Below are 20,851 nucleotides of genomic sequence, written 5' to 3' on the forward strand. Positions count from 1 at the left end.
ACGTACTACCAGAACTGGCAACCAGAAGCAGCTGGAATGTAACCAAATAAATTCCAGAAGACACAGTACAGCAGCGCTTCATGGGAGGCTCCTAAACACTGAAGATGTCACCTAGACAGGAGATGAAATGTCTGCAAATGAACTTCACAGCTTGGCAAACATACCCACAACCACAGCAACTGGCACCCGAGCTACAAATCTTTGCAAACCTTGAAGAGAAACTTGATTGTGCACTGGAATAGAATATGAGGTAACTGGCATTTAATTTATCCTTAATCCCTAAAGTCTCCAATCAACAACTTGCACTTAAATAAACTATTTATATACGTGGGGATGCATTTGTGAGACAACCACACTTTTCAGGGCATTGCAGGGAAGAGAGGGGTTAGAAATGGCCATTAGTTTGCAGCGCCAGGGGGATTAAAATTGGATCTTAAAAGAAATGGGGGAAATAGCGTTTTAAACTTGAAATTAATCCACCTTTTCTAAAATGTATTTTTGTCAGCAGATACTACTTTCGGCCAAACACTATAACCTATGATGGATCGCACATGCGCAGTGCGTGGACGAGTGTTGGATACCTTGTATTGGAACAAAAACAAACCAATCGGCGCTGGCTACCTTCTATCTCAACAGGGGACAGAGAACCAGCGCCGCTTGCTGGTCAGTGGTCCAAGATGTGTCAGTCCATCAGCCTTCACCGAATGTGTCCGAAGCGCTTATTTTGAAGGCTCTGCGCTTTGGTTCTGTCTCTCAAACAAACCGGAGCAACCCGATTGCAAATTATCACGGAACGGTACTCTAATAAACCAGCTGCTGTCTGTCAGCTTTGAACTTCTCTCACTCTCCCCTTTACCTTGGGCTTCATTGATCAGGTGAGTGTGGAGATTTGCCCGGGTGGGATGAGAGTGGGAAAGTGTGTGTCGCATTTTCCAACGCCCGATTGAAGAGAGACAGGAACTCGGGAAATGCTCATCGCGAGTTTTCGGACTGTAGTTTTTATTTTGAAACGTGGTGTGTCTAAGCATTGCAAACAATTGCTTCTGAGAGGCCCGAAAATTACTGCTATCTCCGTCAATGAGGTGCCCCTTTCCCTCCGCTACGCAATGTAGAATGGAAATGGCGTACATCCATGCTGTAGTTTTCCTGGATTCCTCAATGAATCAAATTTAGATGGAAGTGAAAGATGGTAATTTTAGAGCGTGCCAATAATCTCAAGAACGTTAGTAAGATAAATGGTAGGAATGATTTAGTGAAAAGTCTGAAAGGGAATTTGAGAATGCACTTGTAGTCTGGAAAACTGATTTCGGTTTCACTTTTATACCGTGGAACGTCGAGCCGACATTAACGCACGAAGTGACTTTTTAAATTAAGTGGACTGAGATTTTATTGCACTGGAGGGTCTATTTCTGCTTTGTTCCTCAATAAGGTCACATTCTGATTCTGGGTTCAGACTGCATTTACACTACTCGTTCTCATAGTTGTAAGCATTATTTGCGCACACAAGAATAAGTGTGCTTTTTAAAATCCTAATCCATGATTTTATCGCCAAAGGTTTCCTGTAGGCTAGAATGTTTCCCCCCCCCCCCCCCCCCCATTGACTTGTACGCACCCTTCTCAACCTTACCGTTACCACAACCGATCTGGAGAAAAAAAAGGGTCCTTAACATTCAGTTCTGTCGTTTTAAACCTGCAAAATTAATGTTCAGTGAAGAGCCAAAATCATTGTTTAGTTGTTAGACATTGTAGCTCTTTCCTTCAATTGTTGCAAACCTAACTACATTGAAGTCTTCAGCAAAAAGAAAGCTGCTAACTCTTTCACCGACCCACCCCTATAAGTAAGGCAAAGTAATGAAGTGAGAAGGGGAATTAAGACTGAACCCGCCATTATTACCTGTTCGCACATTACCACTTTCTCTGGATGTCATTTTGGATGTATTTAAATTTTTAAAAATCTTACATTTGGGGGTTTTCCCCAGCTCAGGAGGCCCAAAGAGCTTTACTGATAACATTTTTTGGAAACCTAATTATTGTTGTAATGTTGAAAAACTCAGTGCACAGTTAGCTCTCAAACAGCCATGAGGTAACTGTTCACCACATTGTGTTGATTGAGAAATAAAGGTTGATTAGACCAAGGGGGAAAACACACCAATATGTAATTAACATGTAGATCCATTGAAGGATTGAAACTGCAAGACAGTTACAAACTGTGTAAATAGAACGACATGCATAATAAATTGGTGTTCTCCCAAAGAATGCTACCACTGTAGTAAGGAGCCATCAGTGTCAGGAGCAGCATGATGTAAAAGCTTTGTTGTGAACTAATGTAGATGGATAGTGCCATAATTTTATACTGCACAAAATGTGTGTTTATCACAGCTTTAAAATTTATTTTCATTGTTAGAAGTTACGCATGTCCTTTTAAAAATCCTTTGATTTTGCTGGGAGGGAATTGAATATGCATTGAAAAGGGGAAAAATAAATGTAAAGACATGCTGAGAGAGCAAGGGAATGGAATTACTTGAATAACTCTTTCAAAAAGCTGCTGCAAACATAATAGAATGAATGACCTCGATCTGTGCAATGGTTATGATTTGATAATACATAGCCTTTTCATTTATTCAAATGTGGGCTGAAAATGTGTTGCTGGTTAAAGCACAGCAGGTCAGGCAGCATCCAATGAAAATTTATTAAAATGTCCCATGATTTGTTGCTGGGAACCAAGGACAATTTTTTCTGATTTTACTCCTAATTGGTCTAGTACTACATTTTGTTTTAAACATTTAGCTATCGTAATATACTTTTCTGATCAGAGAAAATAGTTCAAAGGAACTTATTATATCAAATCCTTTTATCATGCTGACAATCCTTTTGGGAAGGAAACTTACCAACCTTATCTGGTCTGGCCTACATATAACTGCAGACCAACAGCAATGTGGTTGACTCTCAACTTCCCTCTTAATTAAGGATGGGCAATAAATGCTAGCCTAGGCAGTGATGCCCTCATCCTGTGAATGAATATTATAAAATGTAATTGAATGATCAAGTAATCACAAGCAGAATAGCTTACTCTTATTCCTGTGAAGTTTTAAAATTTCTATCTGGTTACTCTTGTCCTGAGTGCAATGGAAATGTGACATTGAAATATATCAGAGGATTTTTTTAACATTGTCAATCAAGTTTTACTATTAATGCAGTTCTTTCTGTTTGCAGGAGTACAATCATGATCCATTTGCTCATGCTTATCACTCAGCTGTCTATCTTTTCTAATGGAATGGCAGAGTTTCCTGACATGTCAGAAGCACAATCCAGTCATACTCCAAAACCACAAAGAAAAGGTAATGTTTGTATTACTAATGTGATTATGGTGACCATTCTCCCTCTTTTGAGGAAGAGCAAGGGAGTTATCTTTGATGCATTGGACAATATCTATCTCTCAGTATCACTTAAAACTGATCAACTGGTCATTTATACCTTGTAGTGTGCCATACATTTACAATAGAGACCAGATTTCTAAAATCCTTAATTGGCTGTACTGACATGACCTGAGATCATAGAAATTATCATGTAAATACAGTTCTTTATTTGATTTTCCTTTTTTCTTTCATAAATTGATCATGGAACAGTTATCAAAATTAATATTTTTACCCTGTTTTGAAATAGATTTTGTTAAAGCGTGAAGGGTAATTTGACTTTTCTCATCTTTGCATATTTGTTGTGCATTTCTGGCATTTTTATTAATAGCTGCCACACCAGGAACTTGAAAACAAAAGAATATTCGGGATATGTTCAGCACTTCAAGCAGCATATGCAGAGAGAGTAAACATTTCCAATCAAATAGATTTTTTTTCCCCAAAACAGAATAAATTCGTACAGAGGCAGGAAAATTTGATGGGAGAACAAAGAGATGTGTTTAATTGACAACAGGCATGATAATGCAAAGGAAAAAAGGATATGTTAATTGGTCCACATTCTGGGGTTGTTGTTAATCAGAAATGTAATTGGAGCAGTTGTATAAATGTTATGACTGCATGAGCAGGTCAAGAGGCTGGGAATTGCACAGCAAATAACTCACGTCTTGATTTTCCCAAAGCTTGTCCAACATCTATAATGCACAAGTCATAAGTGTGATGGAATAATTCTCATTAGGTTGGATTACTGCAGCTCCAATATTTAAATAAAAAGTCAACATCATTCACAACACAACCTCCCCCATCCATCATCTTGTATACAGTAGAAGAAATCTGTACCATTTACAAGATAAGTTGCAATAACTCAACAGGCATGCTTTGACAGCACCTTCCAATCACTGGTTGGCTATCATATACGAGGGAAAAAGGGCACTCGATGGATGGGTACACCACCACATCTAAGTCATTAGATATTGGTATGTGGGGCAGGCAGGAGGAGAGAGTGGAACCACCAATTGCTGCTATCTGAGAAAATAGCTATAGTGGTTATAATATGTAATAGTTGAAGTGAATGTAGTATTTGGAAGGCCATAAAGTTCGTAACTAAAAAGAACAGTGCTGTTCCTTGAGCTTGGATTCTGCTTCATAAGTATATAGTTGCTGGCTTAGGTCAGAATGATTTGGAAAAATTTAAAATGATAAGCAACCAAAAGGTTAGGAGATTTACTTGTGGACTAAACAGTGGCATTCTACATAGTGGACATGTGATCTATTTGGTCTCCCCAGTAAAGTGAAGACTGTGTTGTGAGCAATATATTGAAGTGAAATAAATTACAGATGAATTGTTATTTCATGTGGAAGAGGTGTTTGGGACCATGAATGATAGGGAAGGAGATAAAAGGTCAGAGTTGTATCTCCTGTGCTAATGTGACAAAGGAAAGGTGCTTTTTGGGATGATAGGGGGATGGATGAGGATGCTGCAGAGGGAATGGTCCCTTTAAGAATTCTGAAAGGGGAGGGTAGCTGAAGAAACAGCAACTGCTTTTTCATTTAGTCTTTTTTACAGCCCTCTTTTACAAGCTGAGTTTAACAAATTTTACATCGTAAGAGTTATCACTTTTTAAGTTTACTTTTACCCTTTGTTTATGCCATTATTTCTTTCAACATTTAATCTCTCTCGTCTTCCACCCTGTCACATACCTTCCCTTTTGTTTCTTCCCCTATCCCTTTTGCTGCATTTGTACTTACACAAAGTCTGTTATAGCTCTAATTATTTCAAGTTCTGATAAAACAAGTCATTGACCTGAAACGTAGACTCTGTGGGATTCAGAAAGATAAAGACATTTCCAATATCTTTACTTCAGATTAGATTAGATTACTTACAGTGTGGAAACAAGTCCACACCGACCCGCCGAAGCGCAACCCACCCATGCTCCTACATTTACCTCTTACCTAACACCACGGGCAATTTAGCTTGGCCAATTCACCTGACCCACGCATCTTTGGACTGTGGGAGGAAACCGGAGCACCCTGCCCCACATACCAATATCTAATCCATCGAGTGCCCTTTTTCCCTCGTATATGAGGAGGAAACCCACGCAGACACGGGGAGAACGTGAACCCGGGTCTCAGGCGCTGTGAGACAGCAGTGCTAACCACTGTGCCACCGTGCTGCCCACTAATGTTGTAGATTTCCAACATGTGCAGAATTTTGATTTTGCTGTTCAACAAGTTCAACAAGTTCAGGCTGACTGTCCCAGAGCAACACTGAGGAAGAGTTATTAAACTTTAGCCTCTGTCTCTATCTTGGGCAGATGTAAAAAAAATTGCGTTGCCACTATTTTGAAAAAAAACCTGGAGTGCTCTCCCTGACATTGTTGGCAGTATTTATCCCTCAGCCAGTATTTGTTTTAGATTTGATCACCATCATCTTATTGTCTGTGGAAGCTTGCTGTGCAGAAATGTCTGCCTCATATCCAATATACAGTTGTGACAATATTCAATTAGCTTTTAAAACTTCAGGAAATATTAGTGCAAGTTATTTTTGTAAAATCTCCAAGCTATGTAGTTGCTTGTGGGCTGAGTGCAATTCTACACTAGAGACATTGCTTTTGACTCAAGGTGGTTAAGAAGGCATTTAGCATGCTCGCTCTCATCACTCGTTCCTCCGAGTATAGAGTTGGAGTGTTATGTTGAGGTTGTACAGGATATTGGTGAGGCCTGTTTTGAAGTACTGTGTCCAGTTCAGGTCGCCCTCTTCTAGGAAGGTTATTATTAAACTGGAGAGGGTTCAGAAGAAATTTACCAGGGTATTGCCAGGGCTGGAGGGTTTGAGTTATAAGGGGAAGCTGGATAAGTTGGGGTGTTATTCATTGGAGCGTAGGAAGTTGTAAGGTGACCTTGCAGAAGTTTATAAAATTTAAGAAGGGGATAGATCAGGGGAGTGGCAAGTGTCTCTTTCCTCGTTGGAGATGTCAGGAGAAGAAAGTGATCATCAGTCTGAGACTGGTATAGTTTGGAAAAGGAACAAGTCAAACAATTAGAGTAAGCAGGAACAAAGCAGAGAACGAGGTAAATTTTAAACTGAATTTGATTCAATGCAAGAGGCCTAACAGGGAAGGCAGATGAACTCATGGCATGGCATGGTTAGGAACATAGGACTGGGATGTCATAGTAATGATATCCATCCCTGAGCAACACAGATGTAGCTCAGGAATGGATAGGACTGGCAGCTTAATGTTTTAGGATACAAATGATATAGAAAGGCAGGCACGAGAGGAAGGGGAGCATTTTTAATGAGGGATAACATCATGGTTCAACTTAGGGAGGGTATTCCTGGGAATATGGCTAGGATAGGATCACACGCATACGCATACACATACACCAAATGTGTAAGGAGACCTGTTACCTGTGAGAATAATAGGGTAGTTTAACATTCCAGACAAAGACTGGGGCTGCCATAGTGTTAAGGGTTTAGATGGAGAGGAAGTTGTTAAGTGTGTACAAGAAAATTTTCTGATTCAGTATGTGGATGTACCTACTACAGAAGGTGCAAAACTTGACCTACTCTTGGGAAATAAGGCAGGGCAGGTGACTGAGGTGTCAATGGGGGAGCACTTTGGGGGCCAGTGACTACAATTCTATTAGTTTTTAAGTAGTGATGGAAAAGGATAGACAGGATCTAACAGTTGAAGTTCTGAATTGGAGGAAGTCTAATTTTGATGGTATTAGGCAAGAACTTTCAAAAGTTGATTGGGTGCAATTAAAGGGACAGCTGGAAAATGGGAAGCCTTCAAAAATTGAATTGAATTTATTGTCATGTGTATCAAGGCACAGTGAAAAGTTTTGTCTTGTGAGCAATACAGGCAGATCACATAGATAAGTAAATAATAGATAAACAGTGGCAAAAACAAAAACACAGGTACAGTGGAATGTTAAGCGTTTGTGAGTCCATTCAGTATTCTAACAACAGTAGGGTGGAAGCTGTTTCGGAACTGGCTGATGCATTTGTTTCAGGCTTCTCTACCTTCTCCCCAATGGCAGAGGTTGTAGAAAAACATTGCAAAGGTTGGAAGGATCTTTGAGAATGCTAGCAGCCTTTCCTTGACAGCAGGTCCGGTAGATGGATTCTATAGATGGAAGGTTGGCCTTTGTGATTGTCTGGGCCGAGTTCACCACTCTCTGTAACCGTCTCCAATTTTGAATAGTATGGTTGCCATACCAAGTAGTGATACATCCAGACAGAATGCTCTCGATAGCGCACCTATAAAAGTTGGCAAGGTTATTCACTGTGATGCCAAATTTCCTCTGCTGCCTGAGGAAGAAGAGACATTGTTGGGCCTTTGTAACCAGTGCATCCACATGAAGAGTGCAAGAAAGCTTGTTATGGATGACCGCTCCCAGGAGCTTGACATTCTCTGCTCGTTTCACCTCTGCAGCTAATGTGTAAGTGGGGGGGAGGTTGCCGGCATTGAGAGCTAGGTTGTTCTCAGTGTACCATTTTTCCAGATTTTCCACCTCCCGTCTTTAGTCTGCTTCATTGCCATCTGAGATTCGACAGACTATGTTGGTGTCATCAGTGAACTTGTAAATGGCATTAGTTTGGTATTTGGTGATGCAGTCATGGGTAGATAGTAAGTACAATGGGCAGCTGAGTACGCACCCCTGGTGGGGCTCCAGTGTTGAGTGTTAGTGAGAATGAAATATTGTCCCCAATCTTCACTGATTATGGGCTGTGGGTCAGGAAACTGAGGATCCAGTTGCAGAGAGTGGGGCTTAACCTGAGATCACTAAGTTTAGTAATCAGTCTCGAGGGGATAATAGTGTTGAAGGTTGAACTGTAGTCAATGAGTAGGATTCTTATGTAGCTGTTCTTGGTGTCAAGATGTTCTAGGGAGGAGTGAAGGGCAAGTGAAATGGCATCTGATGTGGATCTGTTGGTCCAATAGGCAAATTGGAGTGGGTCAAGAGTCGTGGGGAGCCTGGAGTTGATTAATGCCATGACTAGCCTTTCAAAGCACTTCATGACCACTGAAGTTAGGGCCACTGGGCAGTAGTCATGGAGACATGTTGTAGGAGGTATGGAGGGTCCAGAGACACTATATTCCTGTTAGAATGAAAGGCAAGGGCGGTAAGTGCAGGGATTGCTGGATGACTAGAGAAAGTGAGGGTATAATCAAGAAAAAGAAGGAAGCATTTTTCAGGTAAAGACAGCAGAGATCAAGTGAATCTTTAAAGTATAAAGGCAATAGGGGTATATTTCAGAGGGAAATCGGGAGGGCAAAAGGGATTTTAATAAATACATTAAGAACAAATGGGTTACTCGGGAGAGAATAGGACTTAGAGTTAAAAATTCTGGTGCTGGAAAAGCACAGCAGGTCAGGCAGCATCCGAGGAGCAGAAGAATAGAGTTTTCAGGCATAATCTCTCCTTCAGGAATGAAGGACTTGTCCGGAACGATGGCTCTCCTGCTCCTTGGATGCTGCCTGACCTGCTGTGCTTTTCCAGTGCCACACTTTTTGATTTTGACATTCTGCATCTGCAGTCCTCACTTTTCCCAGACAATAGACCCCTCAATATCAGCAAGACAGCCTATCCGTGGAACCCCAAGAGATGGGAGAGATAGTAAACAAATATTTTGCATCAGTGTTTATAGTGGAGAAGGACATCAAAGAACAGAACGTGGGTAAATAGATGGTGACATTTTAGAAAAATGTCTATTACAGAGTGGAGATGCTGGATCTTTAAAAATGCGCAAAGGTGGATAAATCCACAGTACCTCATCATGTGTACCCTAGACTTCTGTGGGAAGCTTGGGAAGTGATTGCTGGGCTCCTTGCTGAGAGATTTGTATCATCAATTGTCTCAAGTGAGGTGCTGAAGACTGGAGGTTGGGCTAATGTGGTGCCAATAATTAAGAAAGGTGATAAGGAAAAACCAGGGAACTATAGACCAGTGAGCCTGACATCAACGGTGGGCAAGTTGTTGGAGGGAATCCTGAGGGACAGGATGTACATGTATTTGGATAGGCAAGGATTGATTAGGGATAGTTATCATGGCTTTGTGCATGGGAAATCATGTTTCACACACTTGATTGAGATTTTTGAAGTAGTAACAAACGCTTGATGAGGGCAGAGCAGTGGAAGTGATATATATATATAGACTTTAGTTAGGTGTTCAACAGGGTTCCTCATGCAGACTGGAGCAAGGTTGGATCACATAGAATGCAGGGAGCACTAGCCATTTGGATACAGAATTAGCTTGAAGGTAGAAGTCAGAGGGTTGCCTTTCAGACTTGGGGCCGATTTACCATTAGTGTGCCACAAGAATCGATGCTAGGTCCACTACTTTTCTTCATTTATATAAATGATTTTGATGTGAACAAAGTTTGCAGATGACACCAAAATTGGAGGTATAGTGGACAGCAAAGAAGATTACCTCAAAGTACAACAGGCTCTTGATCAGATGGGCCAATGGGTTGAAGAGTGGCAGATGGCGTTTAATTTAGATAAATGTGAGGTGCTGCATGTTAGAAAGGCGAATCAGGGCAAGACTTGGGCACTTAATGATAAAGTCCTGGAGAGTGTTGCTGAACAGAGATACCTGGGCTTGCAGGTTCATAGTTCCTTGAAAGTGGAGCTTTGGGTAGATAGGATAGTGAAGAAGGTATTTGGTATGCTTTTGTTTATTGGTCAGAGCATTGAGTATAGAAGTTGGTTGCGGCTGTACAGGACATTGGTTAGACTAATTTTTGAAAATTGTGTGCAATTCTGGTCTCCTTCCTGTAGCAAGGATGTTGTGAAACTTGAGTTTAGAAAAGATTTACAGGGATGTTGCCAGGGTTGGAATGTTGGAGCTACAGGGAGGGGCTGTTTTCCCTGGAGCGTCAGAGGCTGAGGGGTTACGTTATAGAGATTTATAAAATCATGTGGGGCATTGATGGGGTAAATAGACAAGGTTTTTTCCCTAGGTTGGGAGAGTCCAGAACTAGAAGGCATAGGTTTCGGGCGAGAGGGAAAAGATTTAAAAGGGATCTAAGGGGCAATGTTTTCATGCAAAAGGTGGTGCGTGTCTGAAATGAGTTGCCAGGAAGTGATGGAGGTAGGTACATTTCCAACATTTAAAAAGCATCTGGAAGGATATATGAAAAGGCAAGCTTTAGAGGGATATGGGCCAAGTGCTGGCAAATGGGACTAGATTAATTTAGGCTATCTGGTCAGCATGGACGAGTTGGACCGAAGGGTCTGTCTTTGTGTTCTACAACTTGATGACTCTCAGACTAGGGGATGTATCTTTAAGGTGAGAGGAGAAAAAAATTTGAAAAAACATGCAGTTTTTTTTTTACACAGTTAGTGTATGGAATAAAGTTTGAGAAAGTGATGAATGTGATTACAGTTACAATGTTTAAAAGATGTTTTAGATAAGTACATGAATAGGGGAAGGTTTGGATAGAGATGGATGAAGCAGAGGCGGGGGGGGGTGGCGTCTCATTTAGTTTGGGATGATAATCAGCATGGACTGGTTGGATTAAAGATTCTGTTTCTGTGCTGTATGACACTTTTAACATTGACAGTTTTGATGCTGTTTATATAATTGCATAGAAATATTAATTGGTGAAGTGTCTGATCTTGCCAAATTTGCATTGGTAGAACAGAATTCCATGGCAATGAGTGGGAGGAAATGGCTTTTCAAAGAACAGCAAAGAATCTCTGCCTCCTTCTGAAAGTAAAGGGGTCTGTACTTAAGCATAAAATGGAATTGCTTTCAGGACTCTGGGGTCTCACCATATGTATATGTATGTTTTCATATAAAATGTGGTGTATGTAGTTGCTACCCGAAGTTGTGTGAGCAGCTTTTGTGTATTGTTAATGGAACAACAGGCCAGAAGACAGAGTAAGAGGAGTCAAATTCCATTCCTAATGTGTGGAAAGTATTTTAGTGTGAATTCTGCACTTTCAATTCATTGTGTGGCAGATACAGTTTAAAAACTGAGTTTGCTTGCCAGGAAAAGAATGCATAGTATGCTTTCTGTGCCAATGTATAAATGTGTTTATGGGGAATCCTAGCATGTTTTACAAGTGTTGAAGTTTGCTCATAAAGATTTGTGTTAAGACAACAGCTATTTTTGTAATTTTTTTAACAGAACAATAAGACACCAATAATTTCCAGTTCAAACATATATGTGATGTAACAGTCATAAAAATGTTATCAAAGTACTGAATAGTGTCAGTAACTGATGTGGCCGGCTCTTCCATGATTATTTTCATTTACTGAACAAATAACATCTAAAAGTAAATCAAGATTTTTGGTCCAACATTTCCTGGTCAAGGTGTTGGGGAAAATATTTTGCTGTCATGCTTTTTTTAAAAACAAGTCATCTACATTATAACTTTCAATTCCTCAAGGCATCCTAAAATGCTATACAAGCAATAGCAATATTGAAGTATAGTCATTGTTGTAGGGAAATGGGACAGTTAATGTGAACAGCAAGGTCTCAAACAGTATTGAAAAATTGACCAGATTTATCTGTTTTCTTTTGTGATTTTGTTTTGCTTGGATGATGAATTCGACCCAAAACACTGGGGAGAAATCTTAAACCCTTCAGGGACTTGTCCACTGCTGAGTTATGCCTGACATGATAAATGCAGTAAGCAGTTCCACACAAACATACTTAATTAGGTGTCTGTACAGGATGATCACTGTAGAAAATGTGAGTGACTGCCACACAAGGATGACATTGTATCATGTTTTCTTGACATGATGTGGAGCATAATTTTAATATGTTTTAAACATAAAGTGAACACTAGTTGAAAAAGTTTCCTCAAATTTTGCTTCCAAGAATTTTTAAGTTCACAGGTATGGAAAAAGGGGATACTGAAACTTTTAAGATCTGCTTGCATTTTGACAATTTAAAAAATACTGCCGCTGCACTACCAAAATCCTAGCTATTTAACTGATTGGGCAAGAGTGTTGGAAGATTCCTTGGTGTTCCAATTGTGATATAAGGTGTGTTAAGTATATGTCTTTAAGTTAGATTTTGAGCTAGTGCCATGTGGCTTTTGTTCTGTGTGTATGCAGCAGATTAATAATTAACTTGTCAGGCTTTCTAGATCAATGATTTTTTTTTCCCAGAAAAATATGAAAGTGTATTTCTGGAGTTCTCATTGAAATTTCAATTGAGACAATTTTTACAAGTGGACAGAATAAGTATTGAAGAGCATTAACCTACTTCTAGTGATAAGAAACCTGATTTTTTTTGGCTAAAAGGAATCTTTGGCTTGGATGGGAAAGTCTTTTGGTTTCAGTCCACAGAAGACCTGGTGGACATTAGATGTGTAAAACTGTTTTACCCAAAGAAGGGAGTTATTTCTAATTAGATTACTTCATTATGAATAGTTTAATTTTAAACTTAACAAAAGTATTTAGTTAGAACTCTGAAGGGGTTATTTGAAGCTGAGAAAGTCTTAAGTTCAAGGCTCAGAAGAGTCTGTTGAGCTCTCTTGGATGGAAGTGGAAAGCACAGTTAAGTCAAACTCGATGGATGTGGTGGAGAAGGGAATCCTATTTGGTGTTTGAAAACTGTAAAAGAGTGCAGATAGATGTAATATTGTATAATTCAAAGTCTTTAAAATTGTTACATATAATTAGCATGTTTTCTTCTATTTTATCTTATAATTCTATTTTATTGTTATAATCAAATCTACAGCATTACATGTATATGTTTTGGTGGAAGACCACCTCATTAAATAAAAAAATCTATCAAGCCAGATTTCAGTGTGGGTTCTGACTTGTCTGGTAATAACATCAACTGGGATCGTAACTCAGTCAGCCAGCAGAAACAAGATGTTGTCCAGTTGGAACTGAGCATATTCCTCTCTAACAATTGAAATTTGGATCTTAACTTCTAGGGAATTAAAGATGTAAACCACAGTACACTGCCTATTCAGATGCTTCATTTTTTTTTAATTGAAGAAATACAATAACTTGGGACACTGAACAGATGTTTCCAGTTGTACTGTTAGGGATGTATTTTTCAGAACATAAATGCACCATTTATCTCACCTACCTGTCTATCACCATATCTTTTAGTTTATTATCTCTTTAGAATAGCCTCTTTAATGCTTCAATAACCTATTAACCTTCTTTGTTTATCTTCACTTTGACTGCTAGCTTGCTAAACTTGTGCTAGTTGTTATTTGAATACTTGTTTGGAACTTGGGTTGACTTTCTCAGTTCACCTCCATGACCTTGAATATTTAATTGGATCATTTCCACATTCCTTCCCCAGAAAACAAAATCTCTATTTTGGGATGAATAATGAGATTGCTAGGGAGTCAGAAATGAATGGTAATTTACTTAAAACAATGACCTGCGAGGTTAGTATTGACCTGAGGGTTGTTAGAAAAAAGATGCTTTCAAATTGGGACTGGTTGGAGCAGGGAAAATTAGTTAAATAGTTCAGCAGAAGATAAATTGCAGTCAGGGAGAGCAGAACACTGGATTTATTTTAGACCGCTCTTTAACAAAGTGCTAGTACAGATATGGGTAACATGACTTTTGCTGGTTATAAGCTTCCATGGTTACTGTGTTTGTATTAACATATTAGTTTCTGCTCATGCTGATTTGATTTTACTTTGACAGCCTTTATTAGGGGAAACGAAGCTCGAAATTTCCTGGGACGACGTCTCCTATACAATCGATGGGATTTTGAAATTTTCACTCAAGGAAATCTTGAACGAGAATGTATTGAAGAAATATGTAGTTTTGAAGAGGCACGCGAAGTTTTTGAAGATGACAGGAAGACAGTTAAGTAATTCAACCTTATACAACAGTAATCTAAATTATTTACATAATATAAAGCATATCATTAATAAATATTAATTAGTTGGTTAGGTATTGTAAATGAATACTTCTACAAATTGGTGGATTATATCTCCCTTCTTATATCCTGAAGAGAATTTGTGCCAGTATTTTTCATTAAGTTGCTGACTGTTTTCCAATACTACGCTTAAATGCTCTTAAGAGTATTACTGAAGAAAAAAAATTTCTTGACTTGCATTTATTATGACACTTTACAAGAATGAAAGTGTAAAGAGGAACAACATTTTCTATGATCTGAGAAGACTGTGCTGATTGCTCTACAAATGGCCTGTGAATGGTAGAACAGGTGTTGCCATAGAGAATGCCCCAATTAAATGATAAATGACAGTTAACTGGTAAATTTTGTCTGAATTTATATCAGTCAGGGTGTTGCCTTGAGGAACAAATCAAAATTAGGCTGATGCCTACTTTAAGTTGAAAAAGGAGCAATGTGGATCTGTCTGCCAAGAACAGCGGCCTGTGTATATGCACAGGTATGCCACCCTGCAAGCCTGACTGACACCTTGAATTGCTTTTCAGCATAACTCTTACCACAGTCAAGATTATTTAGCAAATGTTGTCCAGTCATGGAATCACATCAATTATTTGACACAATCTTTGAATTTTGCAAGCACAGGGTGGTTGGCTTTGGTCAGTATCTTGCCTGTTTCAAGCAGCTAAAGCGATCTGCTGTTAGATATGTTCCAAAATCTAGTGGTCAGTACAGCTTATGTTCCTAGCATCGCACCGACATTGACATTCACACAATACCTATTTATGTAACTGAGCATCTTTTTGGCATGAAGGTAGCATCTTATTAGTGGTGGATATGTGTTAATGCTACATAGTAACAGCATGAAACAGTTGGCTTCACCTGTTGTTCAAATCTTTTAGCTAGCTTATCCTTCCAGGGTAACCTGTAAGAAACTTTGATTAGGGTAACCTTTGTTTCACAGGATATTTTAAATACATCTTATTTCCGCATCCAGCTTGTGTGGTGAGCAATTAGGCTTGGGACCTATTTATGAGATTGTTGATAAGCTTAATCATCTAGCCCATTTTTATATCCAAAAGGTAGTATTGCAATGGATCCATTCTATGCTCAGCTCTTGCAAGCATGTAGAAACTGTGGGATTCCCAATGCGTATATGGACCAGTAATGGTCAGCTTGAAGTAGACTGGAATGTGAACCTTGGCAAGTTTCCCAATTAGATTGTCAAAGAAAGGGAGATAATTTGATTGTTCTGCTCGAAAAGTAAAAAGAATACAGAATGGAGCACATTAAGTTGTCTAAGTAAATACTGATAACTACAGCATCAAATTAAGTAAATGTCCAAATATGCAAGGCTAGCTGGTTGTGTTATTCCATGAAAGACCTGTTTCTCATGGAATGCATTAGACCAGGGGTTGCTAGTTTAGTTTTGACTTCCAGTTCAGAAGGTTCAGAAATTCAGTTTAGGTGAATGGTTTCCTTTGCTATGGACCAAACCAAACCCCCTCAAAATATATTAAGAAGATAGCCTAGATCCTAACTTTTTAATTTATTTGTAGGCAAGTTCAGGCACTGTGTGTTCCAAATGTGATTCAATTGGTCTACTAGGTTTTAAGTAAAACATACTTTATTTCTACACCATAGTAAAAGACAAAAAACAAAATTGGCATAACTTTAACGCTATTGAAATACTTAATAAAAAATAATGTTATTTAACTGCTGATCATCAACTGTTCCAATATAGCAGCATCACATAAAACACCTCCTTGGCAAATTTAGCAAAACAGAATTTCCGCATGTGCTATCTCCTCCATTCCAGAAGGAAAGAACACTGAAAAAAAAACCTAATAGCAGAGAGAGAATTAAAGTTTTGGGTACAAAAGAGAGCGAGCTATATCCAACCACTTCGACAGCCAACTCCAACCCCAATTGATAGCAAAATTAAAATCCTAGTGTGTGAGATCCTGATTCCACCCACTCATGCTTCTTTTGTTAATTTGTCAAACACTTGGAATGCATAGCTGTTTACTCACTGCTTCTGCAGTGGACATTCTGGCACTGCTGAGGCAACATGGAGAAAGATTAAGAGAAACATTATTGAACAAATCTGTCTTAAATGCACAATACCATCACAACCTTCCAACAAAATAAGTTTTTCAGTTCAGGAAAAGTTAGCCGAGCAAAAGGTTTTTTGTTTATCAAATCTCCATGCTGTAAGAGTTTGTATAGACGTTTTAAATTGTTAGAACTGATGGGAAATGTGTTGACCAGCTAGAATTAATCTGCCTGATTTTAAATAAAACCTGCCAGTTAACTGTCAATCATCATCTAACTGATGCATTTTCCATGTTAGTGTCTTTGCCTATTCGATCCACTGGCCAACCAATCAGCATTGACCTCTCATAAAATATAAAATGTTTGCATTGGTATTCTTGTGAATATCCAAACGAATGCAAGCTGAACAGCTTCATAAAATGTGTCTTTTTTAATCATTACTCAAGTTCTGTACTACCAAACAGATGTTCTTAAGAGTCTGGAAAGTGATGTCAACAAACTCTCTTTTTTTTAACAATGGGAATATCAATCTAAATTCAAACAAGCCTTTGTCCTTCATATACATATTACTTTCTGCCCAGATGGGAATTTGCATCATTGGAAAGTTTTTTGCATTGATCTTGTTGAAATCAGTAGTTTATGGAGTTGAATAAGATTGTACGTTTACTGAGCAAGATGAAAGTTTTAATTGCATATCCTGTTACAAGGAGAAAGCTAGCTAGCACTTTCTAAAATCATGATTTTTCTTTTAGAGTATCTTTTGGAAACATTACACAACAAAGGGCCCTTACGCCAAACCAGGTATGATTTATTTTTTCTTTTTTATTACAAGTGTGATTTGCTACGGTCCAAGGCAGGTACAGAAATCATAAGCCCAGGAGCTTCTCTTAGTCAGAATATCGAACCTGAGCATCCTGTTCCATGAATAAGCTTACTGGTCCCTATAGAGTTCAAGGCCCTGTTTGTTTTTTGGATCTTGATGTGCCCCATGATATGGAGTACCTTAAGTCTGTTCTGCTTAAAATTATGTAATTACATCTTTCCTGCTCGCGCGCGCGCGCGCACACGTGCTTCCCGCCGCCGCGCCCCCCCCCATCAAGTTTCCCCTTGAATGCAACTACAGTCTGTGGTAGTGCATTTCATATTCCAACTCTTTGCTGGTTAAAGACATTTCTCCTGAATTCCTTGTTATTGTATTTATTTGTGGCTCCTTTGAATTTATATATAGATGGTAGTTTTGGTTCCCCACACAAATTATCCAAATGGACAGTTGTAAAAAAGTGCATTGATAATAATACCTTTGCTGGAATTTTGAGGCATTGTTTGAGGATTACTTGTATGCAAAACACAAATGTCAACATAGGTACTTGCAATATGATTTTCAAACACTTCTTTGTATTAACCATCTTTTCTATTCATGTGTAATAGTTTCTATTTTTGCAGTGAAACTACTGTATCTCTACTACATTATCGCTTCAGTAAATTTTGAAATACTTTCAACTATTTCAGCATCTTCCATTGATGAATGCATTTTGTCCTCCTAGGTCAGAAACATTCAAATTTGTAATTTAGTCATTTCTTGTAATTTAGAGCATTTGTAGTTTTGATGGCACAGTGGGTGCCAATGGTTACTGCTGCTGCCTCACAGTGCCAGGGACCCAGCTTCAATTCCAGCCTTGGGTGACTGTCACTGTGGAGTTTGCATGTTTTCCCTGAATCTGTATGGATTTCTTCTGGATACACTGGTTTCCTACCACAGTCCAAAGATGTGCAGGTTAGGTGGATTCACCATGCTAAATTGCTCATAGTGTTCAAGGATGTGAAGGCTAGGTGGATTAGCCATGGGAAATGCAGAGTTACAGGGATGTGTTATGGAGGTGGGACTGTGTGGGATGTTTCTCAGAGGATTGGTGTGAACTCGATAGACCAAAAGGCCGACTTCTACACTGTAGGGATTCTATAATAGCTACCCATTTGCACACTATAAGCTTCCAAAAATAGCAATGAGATGCAAATTTGTTTCTTATTTTTATGAGGTTAGTAAAAAGAAAGAATATACTGGGGAGAGATGTCAGAGGTATCCAGTTTTGTGTTCAGCAGTGCAAGTGATATCTGTTCAGAGCTCTTTTACTACATTTGTGGGAAAGGCCAGAGACCACTCTGAATCTGGCTTTCATGTAAAGCCTAGTTGGCATCTTAACCATGGCTCAGATCAGAGCCTAATAAAGTGCAGGTTATTGAAACATACCACATTACAGTGATTACATGCATTGATATTACTGGTTGCCACCTCCCTTTCTGATATACACATCCAATCCTGTGAATACATGATCAATGATGGACAACTTCATGGTCAATCTTAGGTCTTGTGATCCTATTTTTGTAGTTATTAAAGGAGATTTAAGAAGATGTTAATTGCTACTAATTGCTATAAAATTCATAGTGTCAGTTCTAATATCAAGTTAGTTTATATATAAAGTTATACGTTTATACATAAAGTTTTACATAGTTTATATATAAAGTTAAAGTTACATCTAACATTAGAATATTTTAGTTAATGAGTTGCGAGCAGCTTCTTTCTCACCTGACGCTGGAATGTTAAACAAATACTGTTCTTCTATCTTGTAGCCGCAATTCTAGTTCCTTCTATTCACATGCTGTCTGAATGTGTTTTAAACTGGAGATGGCTTCTAAAATGAAATTTACTGTCCCTACTCAAATTATTTTTACACTATTTTACTTAATAAGACAATATCTATTCAAATTCCATTTATAAGACTGAAATTCAATCACCTTGCCAGCTTAAGAATCTTGTCTGAATTATTGTAGTTTTATGAGATATCTTCATGGTAACTTCAGCCAGTGTGTGAATTGAGTCCACGCTGTTGACATCACTCTGCATCACAAACCACTTGTCCAGCTAACTGAGCATGTGATAAAGGGATGGTGATAATCATGGTTGATGTTCACCTTGGCAAAGGTACTCTGAATAATGAGTTTATGGAATTTTTTGGGATAATTACTTATAGCAGTTTATTTTAGAGCCAACCAGAAAACAGGTTATACTAGATCTGATAATGTGCATTGAGACTTAATTCAATCATTCATTCAAAGTGAAGATGCATCTAGGAAGAAATGGTCATTATACAATTAAATATTAAATTCGGTCTGAGGGAGAATGGATCTAAAGCTAGCATTTTCAATTTAAATGGAAGTATTGTGAAGGTGTGAAGACAAGACTTTGGTAAAGGAAACTGGCAAATTAAGTTTCAGGAAAGGTCAGTAGAGATGCAGTGGCAGACTTGTAATATTTCACATTACTCGGAAAAGATAAATTCTAGTGAGAAAAAAATAACTCCAAAGGAAGGATCCATCATCTTTGCTTAACTAATTACATTGCAGATAATTTCAGATTTTAAAATAAGAATCCTGCAAAGATGAGTCACAAGTTAAGAAATCAGACAGAGTATAAAGAATGAGGAAGAGATTAATCATGAGGAAGAGGTGCCTCTAGCATGAGAAATGTAAAAACAAATGTTAAGAGATTTTACAGATATTTAAAAAGGAAAACAGTCAGTAGTCAATGTTGGTCCTCCAGATAGTGAAGCTGGAGAGTTAATAATGAAAAAGAGGAAATAGCAGATGTATTGAACAGAGATTTTACATCAGCTGTCAATGCAGTGGAAACAAAACAACATTCCAGAAATGGTCATTAATCAAAATTTGAAAAAGAAGAAGAAACTTAAAACAATTAATATCATCAGGGAAAGGATACAGTGAAATTTACTAGGACCAGCAGTTCGGTAGTCACAGATCCTGATGGGCCTCTTTGAGATCTTAAAAGAAAACGCTACTGTAAAAGTAGATACAGGTCATTCTGTAATAATTTTGCGTTCCTCTGCAACTCCTCACTCTAGAAAACTGCTGTAGAAAGTCACGTTGTACAAGATCATGATAGAAAATTGCTATACCCGTTCAGTAGAAAGCCCAAGTTATGCAAATAACATCCACAATCCATCAATCGCGTTACAGCCAATTTGTGTCAATGAGATGTGGGTTATTACCAGAATGGTTTAAATTTTCTAAAATCCCCTAAGTTCTGGAAAGGTCCCATCAAGTTAAAGAATAGTGAATGTGACTCCTCTATTCAAGAAGGAAGGGGAAACAGGAGGAAGGAACAGAAAGCAGGAAATTACAGGCCAGTTAACAACTTCTGGAGAACATGCTGGAATCTTTGATTTAAGGAGGTTATAGAGAACACTTGGCAAATCTCAATACATATGGATGTGCTGGACAGGTCGTCCTGCTGTAATGCGACAACTGTGTTCCTCACCAACCTTGCTATACAAAATTGTGCTGTAGAAGATCACTCATTGAAAATCGCTATACCCGTTCAGTAGAAAGTTTGTGTTGTGCAAACAACATCCACACTTTGTCAGTCGCGTTGTAGCTCGTTCATGCTGATGAAACAAGCATTTATAGCTGAATGACCTTAACTTAGATTTCCAAAAGCCATTGAAAAGGTGCTACATCA

At 38.5% G+C, this 20,851-nt stretch overlaps 1 protein-coding gene across 1 annotated transcript in view; it reads left to right on the top strand.

The window, feature by feature from the left end:
• Positions 1-540: 540 nt before the first annotated feature.
• Positions 541-20,851, top strand: part of prrg4 (proline rich Gla (G-carboxyglutamic acid) 4 (transmembrane)) — a 36,450-nt gene continuing 16,139 nt past the window's right edge. Inside the window, exons 1-4 of the mRNA XM_060838661.1 lie at positions 541-875; positions 3,214-3,338; positions 14,052-14,215; positions 17,070-17,118. Of these exons, the coding sequence (XP_060694644.1) occupies positions 541-875; positions 3,214-3,338; positions 14,052-14,215; positions 17,070-17,118 (673 nt within the window). The remainder of the gene's footprint in view (positions 876-3,213; positions 3,339-14,051; positions 14,216-17,069; positions 17,119-20,851) is intronic.

Source organism: Hemiscyllium ocellatum, chromosome 18 (assembly GCF_020745735.1).
Source record: "Hemiscyllium ocellatum isolate sHemOce1 chromosome 18, sHemOce1.pat.X.cur, whole genome shotgun sequence".
In the NCBI taxonomy this organism is placed as follows: Eukaryota; Metazoa; Chordata; class Chondrichthyes; order Orectolobiformes; family Hemiscylliidae; genus Hemiscyllium; species Hemiscyllium ocellatum.